At 45.6% G+C, this 10,617-nt stretch overlaps 1 protein-coding gene across 1 annotated transcript; it reads right to left on the reverse strand.

The window, feature by feature from the left end:
• Positions 1 to 422: 422 nt before the first annotated feature.
• On the reverse strand, positions 423 to 10,259 carry LOC120033459 (prolactin receptor-like). Its single transcript, XM_038979825.1, has 8 exons — positions 10,256 to 10,259; positions 8,909 to 9,050; positions 6,889 to 7,046; positions 3,907 to 4,085; positions 2,883 to 3,036; positions 2,650 to 2,737; positions 2,324 to 2,393; positions 423 to 1,136 (listed from the first exon to the last, which is right to left on the reverse strand). The coding sequence occupies exons 1-8, from the start codon at positions 10,257 to 10,259 to the stop codon at positions 423 to 425; spliced, it is 1,509 nt and encodes a 502-aa protein (XP_038835753.1).
• Positions 10,260 to 10,617: the final 358 nt, after the last annotated feature.

The following is a 10,617-nucleotide window of genomic DNA, read 5'->3' on the forward strand; positions in this document are numbered from 1 at the left end:
GACCTCGGCTCTGCTCTGAAAGAAAACCTCACAGTCAAATGCTGCATCTCTGATTCCCCGCAGAGAGAATGTAGTCAGAACGTTGTCCCTGCCATATCAGCAGTGAACAGAGGTGGCAGCAGTGTCTGTCCAGCAGTGTCACGGTCATTTGGCAGGCAGGGGAGGTGGAGGGGGGGATAGACACAGAGGACTCATGTCCCAGGCCGGTGCACTCACAAAAACACATCATTATGTTAGTATATTAAGTAGGTATATTCAAAGGTCCATCCATGAGTTAACATCCTCATTTTAGCCTGGAGTAATTCCTGTTGTTGTGTGTGTGTGTGTGTGTGTGTGTGTGTGTGTGTGTGTGTGTGTGTGTGTGTGTGTGTGTGTGTGTGTGTGTGTGTGTGTGTGTGTGTGTGAGTGTGTGTGCTAACTGGTCACACCCTGTTGCCCTGTGTGTCAGGTTTTCCAGGCAGTAAAGGCACAGCCATTTCACTCTGCTCCACACTCTCTGTCTCCACCACTGTCTCTCCCGGAGCACTCCCGTTGGCTACTGCCTCCATCTTCTTAGCCAGGTAGTCATCTAACTGGCTGCTCTTCTCCAGCCCTCCTTCCTCTAGCTCCTCCTCCTGCTGTACGTAGGGGCTGTGTTTCAGGTGGTTGGGCAGGCAGGGCACCAGATGCACTTGTCCGTTGTCACCCAGCACGTTCACGCACGTGTAGAAGTCCTGGGTGGATGATAGGGGCGGGGCCTGCTGGTCCGGAGGCGGTACGGGGGTGGGATCCACCATCATGCTGTAGTCAGTGCCCGGGAAGGCCAGAAGCTCCGGCTGGTCGGGGTTTGCTGTTGGCCATTCCCACGCAGTCGGGAAGGCTTCCACTGGAGCCTGGCAGTAAGGGGCGGGGACTGGGGTGTAAGAGGCGGGGACTGGTGTATAAGGGACGTGGATGGAGGTGGTCTGGACCAGTAGTTGGTTGTGGATGGCCATATCATAATCCTCCTTCCAGACTGCTAGGACCCCCGGGGGAGCCTGGAGAGATTGGTTGCTGTCCATGCTGACAGGGTCCCAGACCTCCTCCTCGCTGTAGCTTGGGGGCTTATAGCCATGGAAGGAGATGAAATGACGGTTGATCTCGTCAAAGCCCCCTTTCTGAGAGAGAAGGAAGGAGGAGAAAAGGAGAAAGGAAGGTGAGGGGTTAGAGAAGATGGGAAGAGGAGGGGTTAGAGAAGATGGGAAGAGGAAGGGATAGAGAAGATGGGAAGAGGAGGGGTTAGAGAAGATGGGAAGAGGAGGGGTTAGAGAAGATGGGAAGAGGGGTTAGAGAAGATGGGAAGAGGAGGGGTTAGAGAAGATGGGAAGAGGAGGGGTTAGAGAAGATGGGAAGGGGAGGGGATAGAGAAGATGGGAAGAGGAGGGGATAGAGAAGATGGGAAGAGGGGGGGATAGAGAAGATGGGAAGAGGAGGGGTTAGAGAAGATGGGAAGAGGAGGGGTTAGAGAAGATGGGAAGAGGAGGGGTTAGAGAAGATGGGAAGAGGAGGGGTTAGAGAAGATAGGAAGGGGAGGGGATAGAGAAGATAGGAAGGGGAGGGGATAGAGAAGATAGGAAGGGGAGGGGTTAGAGAAGATAGGAAGGGGAGGGGATAGAGAAGATAGGAAGGGGAGGGGATAGAGAAGATAGGAAGGGGAGGGAATAGAGAAGATAGGAAGGGGAGGGGATAGAGAAGATAGGAAGGGGAGGGGATAGAGAAGATAGGAAGGGGAGGGGATAGAGAAGATAAGGGATAGAGAAGGAGTGGATAGAGAAGATAGGAAGGGGGGGATAAATAAGATAGGAAGGGGAGGGGTTAGAGAAGATTGGAAGAGGAGGGGTTAGAGAAGATGGGAAGAGGAGGGGTAAGAGAAGATGGGAAGAGGAGGGGTTAGAGAAGATGGGAAGAGGAGGGGTTAGAGAAGATGGGAAGAGGAGGGGTTAGAGAAGATAGGAAGAGGAGGGGTTAGAGAAGATAGGAAGGGGAGGGGATAGAGAAGATAGGAAGAGGAGGGGTTAGAGAAGATAGGAAGGGGAGGGGATAGAGAAGATAGGGGATAGAGAAGGAGTGGATAGAGAAGATAGGAAGGGGAGGGGATAGAGAAGATAGGGGATAGAGAAGGAGTGGATAGAGAAGATAGGAAGGGGGGATAAAGAAGATAGGAAGGGGAGGAGTTAGAGAAGATAGGAAGGGAATTGATGGATAGAAAAAAATACAAAAACAAATGACTCAGTGAAGCTTGAGTGAACAATGAGTTATAAGTCACCAGGTTGGTGTGTGTGTGTGTGTGTGTGTGTGTATTTACCTTCAGAAGCAGGGGATTGATGCCTCTGATGCGTGGTTTGGGAATTGGAGGCAGAAGGAATGATTTTATCCTACAGCGAAAGACAGGGATCAGAGAGAACCATTAATACACTTTCTACATGTATATTTCATGATATTACAGCCTATGTAGCATGTGTCTGTAATATAGAAGGGTTTATATATCAATACAAGATCACTCCTGCACACATTTATCTCTAAACCTGTCCTTTATGTGATGAATAAAACGCTGTATCTTAAGTATTTGAAAGAAATCAAACATGTATTTGATGTTTACATAGTTGTTTACGTGTGTGTGTGCTTCCCTACCTTTTGCCCTGTAGGATAATTCCAAAGCCGATGACTAGCAACAACATGACCCCAACACCGGTCACCAAAAGCAGAGCCAGCAGCTTATCTGTAAGGTACAAAGACAGCACACGCTTAGATCATTCCGTATGCCAACACTGTAATACAGGTCATATAACAGTGCTTCAGATTAGGAGTTGACTGTGGGTAGGTGCAGACAGTAACTGAATCATCAGACAGTTAAGAGTCCCTACCGGGGGTAGATTTGGCTGGGACACAGAGTAGGACAGGGGTGCTCCACTTGCTCCAGAGACCATTGTTGCGGGAACGGCATCTCACCCTGACAATGTACTCTCCTACCGGCAGATCCAGCAGCTCCAGCCAAGGCTCTCTCAGCAAGCCCTTCACCTGCAGACACACAGGGGGCGATAGAGAGCTGTCAGTAGCAGTTACAGTACACATACATCATTTAGCAGATGCTCTTATCCAGAGCGATTTACAGTAGTGAGTGCATACATTTTCATACTGGTCCCCCATGGGAATCAAACCCACAACCCTGGCGTTGCAAGCACCATGCTCTACCAACTGAGCTACACGGGATAGAGGTGACAGAAGGTGATAGAGTAGTATGATACTGGTTAAAGTGACAGTTTAAAAAATCCGATCCTGTTGAAATAATAAATACTGTTAGTATATACTATATAGTGTTAAAAAAAGATCCTTCGCCGTTCAGCCAGACTAAACCATGGAGCCATAGAGCTGTTGCGTTTCTGTTTGTTTCTGTTCTTTCTCTTCTCTCATCTGACAAAGAGGCAGGATCATCAGTCGTAACGTGGGTAACAGACAAACTCAAGGTTTAACTGTGAAATAAGCACATCTTCCTCTTAAAGAATCAATCATGGACATGACATGCTTCCCACGTCACACGCTTAACACCCCCAAATGGTGTTGATAAACACTGCACCTACACCCCTCCCTCTCTCTCTGTCGCTCTGTCTCTCTCTTTGCCCCTCTCTCTTTCCCTCTCTCTTTCCCCCTCCCCCTCTCCCTCTCTGTTTCCCCCTCTCTCTTTCCCACTCTCCCTCTTTCTCTCGCATGCTTTCTCTCTCTCTCTCTCTCTCGCTTTCTCTCTCTCTCTCTCTCTCTCTCTCTCTCTCTCTCTCTCTCTCTCTCTCTCTCTCTCTCGCTTTCTCTCTCGCTCTCTCTTTCTCTCTCGCTCTCTCTCTCTCTCTCGCTCTCTCTCGCTCTCTCTCTCTCGCTCTCTCTCTCTCTCTGTACCTTCCAGTTGTTGGGCTCGGCGATGCTTCGGTACTGCAGCTCGAAGACCAGGGTGATCCAACCGTACTGGATGTGGGAGGGATTGGGGTAAACCCAGGACACCATGGCGGTGCGGCCCGCTTCCTCCTCCGTCTCATTCAACAGGGAGTAGGTCAAGTTAACCGGAGCCTCTGTCTCCACTGCAGACAGACAGAGAGACAGACAGACAGCGGAGAGAGCATTAGGACATGGACAGAAAGGGAAGAAGTGAAGCCAAGAAAACTGCATGGCGTGGGCTTGTTATGGTTGTATGCTTCACAGGGAGCAAAGAAGTGCTAAAAACGTAAATAGAGAAACAATGGGATGGGAGGAAGGTGAAAGGAAAAGGCCTAGACTGGCAGTCAGGGGGAGGGGTGAATACACAATGAACAGCAAACAGGATGTGGAGGAACAACAGAGGAGACAACAAGCAACATGCTGAGGTAATGGTACATGAATGGGGTTATCTTTTATAATGAACATGGAGAAAGGCCAGTTGGAAGGGGTTTCAGAGTAAGAAGAGGAAGCTGAATAGGTTCTGAATGACACATCTCTATTGTTACCGTGAGAAAAAGCCAAGAGCCTGGAGAGGAACCCTTCTATTTTCCTTCACGTGCGTTACTATTCTCTGTGCATACGGAAGCACAATGTAGACATGAGTGGTGACTGTTTGCAATGCGCATACAGTATTGAACATTCACATGCACATGCACGTGTACACAAACACACACACACAAATCAGGGTGCTCTTTCCATCGGCTTTGAGAGTGCACTCACTGATGGAGAAGTAAGGGGGACAGAATGTCTCTGATGGGATCAGATGTGCCCTGCTGGGAGGGGACTAACTCCCATTGGACTGGGTTGAAATGAGGAAGAGCTGACGTCACACAAACAGGGAGAGGAGGCGTGGCCGACGTCAGACACACAGGAAGAGACATCACAAATATCAGACACAACAGTGGGTTAACACAACAGTCATAGGTTGAGCCAAAATAGCACCCTATTCCATATACTATAGTGTACTGAAATAGCACCCTATTCCATATACTATAGTGTACTGAAATAGCACCCTATTCCCCTTAGGTTCTGGTCAAAAGTAGCACTGTCACGCCCTGGCCTTAGTTATCTTTGTTTTCTGTAGTATTTTGGTTAGGTCAGGGTGTGACAGGGGGGATGTTTGTGTTTTTGTCTTGTCTTGGGTGGTTGTAGTGTCTAGGGGGTTTTTGTTAGAGTGTATGGGTTTGTGTTGAGTGTAGGTATCTAGGTATGTCTATGGTTGCCTGAATGGTTCTCAATCAGAGACAGCTGTCATTCATTTGTCTCTGATTGGGAGCCATATTTAAGGCAGCCATAGGCATTGGGCTGTTGTGGGTAATTGTCTATGTCTATGTGTAGTGTTTAGTGTCAGCACTATTTTGTTTAATATAGCTTCACGGTCGTCTGTTTGTTGTTTTGTCTTCATTGAATTAAAGAAGATGTCTTTCTTTCACGCTGCGCCTTGGTCCGCGTCTTATGACGATCGTGACAAGCACACTATCTAGGGCAACTAGATAGGCAACTAGATTCAGCAGCGGGACGACTTTTGTTGGAGCTAATGGTTGGGGGGCTGGGAAATAATGATAATAAATTGTACACTGCAAATAGACCACAACTATGCCCCAAAAGAGATCGTATTTGAAAATAACAGTAATTTCATACCTTGATTACATTGAGACATCACATATTTCTCTTTTTTTATTTGTGTGAATACTTGGGAACAGATTTCCTAAATTAAACTCAATTTCTGCTGATTTTACAGTTTACAGTTTTTTTGTGGGGGGGGGGGGGGGGGCAAGAGAAATCACTAGCCAGATGGTTTTTGATCTCGGGAGCAGAGTGCCGTTCCAGACTGAGTGGAGCCCCCTGGTGGTCTATATCAGGGGTTCCCAAACTTTTCCACTTGGGGCCCCCATTCCAGCATTGGGGAACAGCCTGCCCCCCCCCACGCATGTGCCATGTCTATTTCTATGGGCACAAGCACTGTTCATGACACAAACTGTTCACACCTTTCTTGTCGGTGGAGAGAATTTTGCAGGTTTCTGTAACACATTTTGTCATGGGGTGTAAAGAACATTTAGCAGTTTTAAAGCTAATTTTATTGCAATTTTATTCATTTTGCCACGTCTAATGTGTATTCATGTTATATTTGAGTGACTAAAAACGTACAATATCTATGGGCTAAAAAACATATATAAATAAACTTTAGCTGACATGGGCTAGTTGAGCTAGACATTTCTGACAAGTTATAAATAGCTCTCTAAGTTATGTACTACCCAATTTTGACCCAGTTTGGGAACCACTGGACTATATCACCCTGTACCTATATCATCCACATCCAGGCAGTGGTCTATATCACCCTGTTCCTATATCATCCACATCCAGGCAGTGGTCTATATCACCCTGTACCTATATCATCCACATCCAGGCAGTGGTCTATATCACCCTGTACCTATATCATCCACATCCAGGCAGTGGTCTATATCACCCTGTACCTATATCATCCACATCCAGGCAGTGGTCTATATCACCCTGTACCTATATCATCCACATCCAGGCAGTGGTCTATATCACCCTGTACCTATATCATCCACATCCAGGCAGTGGTCTATATCACCCTGTACCTATATCATCCACATCCAGGCAGTGGTCTATATCACCCTGTACCTATATCATCCACATCCAGGCAGTGGTTTATATCACCCTGTACCTATATCATCCACATCCAGGCAGTGGTCTATATCACCCTGTACCTATATCATCTACATCCAGGCAGTGATTTATATCACCCTGTACCTATATCATCCACATCCAGGCAGTGGTCTATATCACCCTGTACCTATATTAGCCACATCCAGACAGTGAACTATATCACCCTGTACCTATATCATCAGCCACACCCAGACAGTGATTTATATCTCCCTGTACCTATATCAGCCACGTCCAGACAGTGGTCCTTGGAGCTGAACACTCCGTGGGAGGTCCTGGCCATCACGTTCATGCAGTATATGGTCCAGATGGACGTGTGGCCGCTGTCAAAGTGACAACTGTTGGGGCCGCCCGTTACATAGTCTGGACACTCACGCCTCGGCCCCTTTCTGTGACAAACAAGAAAGGAATGATATGGTCAATTCAATTCAACTCAACTCATTTCTTTGAATGAAGATGGTCTCTTAGGGTACATTGTTACTACACGATGTGATAGAACGAAAATACCTGCATTTATTGGGGAAAAAAGCCTTGAAATTAAAAATTTATCTTAGAGTATTTCAAGGCGTTTTTTAATGAATGCAGGATTTTATCCTCTACCAATCCTGCAACAAGGAGAGTACAAGGTGTGTACTGTGTATATATATACAGTATATAGTACATGGTGTGTATATATATAGTATATCGTACATGGTGTGTATATATACAGTATATAGTACATGGTGTGTGTATATATACAGTATATAGTACATGGTGTGTGTATATATACAGTATATAGTACATGGTGTGTATATATACAGTATATAGTACATGGTGTGTGTATATACAGTGCCTTCGGAAAGTATTCAGACCCCTTGTCTTTTTCCACATTTTGTTACGTTACAGCCTTATTCTAAAATTGATTAAATAAAAAAAATCCCTCAGCAATCTACACACAATACACCATAATCACAAATCGAAAACAGGTTTGTTGAAATTTCTGCACATTCATAAAAACCTACATGAGAAATACCTTGTTTACATAAGTATTCAGACCCTTTTCTATGAGACTCGAAATTGAGCTCAGGTGAATCCTGTTTCCATTGATCGTCCTTGAGATGTTTCTACAACTTGATTGGATATATATACCTGTGGTAAATTCAATTGATTGGACATGATTTGGAAAGGCACACACCTGTCTATATAAGGTCCCACAGTTGACAGTGCATGTCAGAGCAAAAGCCATGTTGTCTAAGGAATTGTCTGTAGAGCTTCAAGAGGATTGCGTCGAGGCACAGATCTGGGGAAGGGTACCAAAACATTTATGGAGCAATGAAGGTCCCCAAGAACACAGTGGCCTCCATCATTCTGAAATGGAAGAAGTATGGAACCACAAAGACTTTTTCTAGAGCTGGCCGCCCAGCTAAACTGAGCAATCGGAGGAAAAGGGCCTTGGTCTGGGAGGTGACCAAGAACCCTATGGTTACTCTGAAAGAGCTCCAGAGTTCCTCTGTGGAGATGGGAGAACCTTCCAGAAGGACAACCATCTCTGCAGCACTACACCAATCAGGCCTTTATGGTAGAGTGGCCAGACGGAAGTCACTCCACAGTAAAAGGCACATGACAGCCTGCTTGGAGTTTGCCAAAAGGCACCTAAAGGACTCTCAGACCATGAGAAACAAGATTCTCTGGTCTGATGAAACCAAGATTGAACTCTTTGGCCTGAATGCCAAGCATAACGTCTGGAGGAAACCTGGCACCACTCCTACGGTGAAGCATGATGGTGGCAGCATCATGCTGCGGGGATGTTTTTCAGCGGCAGCGACTGGGAGACTAGTCAGGATTGAGGGAAAGATGAACAGAGCAAAGTACAGAGAGATCCTTGATGAAACCCTGCTCCAGAGCACTCAGGACCTCAAACTGGGGCAAAGGTTCACCTTCCAACAAGACAACGACCCTAAGCAAAATGCAGGAGTGGCTTCGGGGACAAGTCTCTGAATGTCCTTTAGAGGCCCAGCCAGATCCCGGACCTGAACCGATCTAACATCTCTGGAGAGACCTGAAAATAGCTGTGTTTTCCCTTTGTCATTATGGGGTATTGTGATGTCATTATGGGGTATTGTGATGTCATTATGGGGTATTGTGTGTAGATTGAGGAGGACATTTTTTTTATTTAATCCATTTTAGAATAAGGCTGTAACTTAAAAAATGTGGATCAAGGGGTTTGAATACGAATGCACTGTACAGTAATAGTACGTACTCTAAGGAGTAGGTGAGGCTGTAGGTGATGTTGTCGTCACTCTCGGAGTTGTTGTCAAGTGGATGCCACCAGCAGGTGAAGACCTCCATGTTGGGCGAGCGGCAGTAGTAGATGTGGGGCCGGGTCGTCACGGCAACAGCACCTGGGGGATAAAACAAGAGGTTAATGACTCTAACCGTCTCTATGGATATCTGCATTCACTGTCGCTTTTTTTCTAACCTATTTTTCTATGCACTTTTTTGGTGAATACACGCCGGATCAACAATTTATAAACATGAAGAAATACATGCCAAAATCATTCAGCTATCAAAATAATCCATATTATAATATGTCAGCCTCTTAACATTTCACCGGGCCTCTCAGGTGCCTTTGTTGACAGGGCAACTCAAATCCAGGTTCATGACATTTGGACTAATGCAAAAAACTGTTAATCCAGGTTTATGACATTTGGGCGAACGCTAAAACCTGTTCATCCGTTAACCATTATAGAAGCTCACAAAGGGTGAGGTGAGTTTGTCTGGATGGGGATACTGGAATAACCCCATGTGATACAAACTAAGGAAGTTTGAACACTAGTGTTTTGTGAAGTTATTTTCTTCTTATGTCATTGAACTCAAAACAGAGATCTCATATGTTTGAAAACGAACAGTTGTAAAGCATAGCACACACACTGAAGGGGGGGTCTAGTTGCACCAAAAACAAGTTGAAGCTAATATACAGGTTGGTCTTATGACTCTTGTTGAGAGCAACAGCCGGTAGGAAACTGAACAGGACCCCAAATCAAACAGCAGGACCTCGTGAGAAGGATTACATCTACAACAGTGACACTCAGGCCGACTGGAACAAACAGTTACTGTTTAAATCCCTGTATTTCCCTGAAGAAGCACATTATGTAAGTTACAGTGACGTGGACACTTATGAGATAAACATTGTATAGACAGTACGTTTTGGTTTAATGATGAACCCATGATATATTTTATGAGGCTATTAAACCATGACAAGTTTTATGAGGCTAATGAACATGACCGTCTTGAATAAAGCTGTTCAATTGACAGTTAATGTTCTATGTATTTCCCATGTCAGGAAATACAGTGTTTTTGAGGCAGTACGGTAGTGACAGACTGACTGTGTCACACACACACACACACACACACACACACACACACACACACACACACACACACACACACACACACACACACACACACACACACACACACACACACACACACACACACACACACACACACACTCCCTGCTGTGGAGGTGCATCCAGATAAATCTGTTGAGAGACTAATAATGAGGTGAGGTCATAATAATAATGAGAAAGAACAGGCCTTGACCTACCCATTGTCTAATGACTGACTGAGATTACTGGTCCATTGAGAAGTATTACTACATACTGTACTTCTTAATGGACCAGTAATCTCAGTCAGTCAGCAAATTAAACAAAAGCAAAGAACCTTGCCAAAGGATTTTTTCAGAATCACAAATCCTACTAGGAAAAGCAGGACCACTCTGGAAACTGGCCTTATAGACTACATGTGACAGGCCTGTATAACAGTACAGACACTGTGCTGTACTTTAGATAGATATGACATTGGCAGTTTCCTATTCATAGGCGCTTGGCAGTGTTTGAGGCAAACATACAGCGCATTCGGAAAGTATTCAGACCCCTTCCCTTTTTCCACATTTTGTTACGGTACAGC

This window comes from Salvelinus namaycush, chromosome 40 (assembly GCF_016432855.1).
Source record: "Salvelinus namaycush isolate Seneca chromosome 40, SaNama_1.0, whole genome shotgun sequence".
NCBI classification, from domain to species: domain Eukaryota; kingdom Metazoa; phylum Chordata; class Actinopteri; order Salmoniformes; family Salmonidae; genus Salvelinus; species Salvelinus namaycush.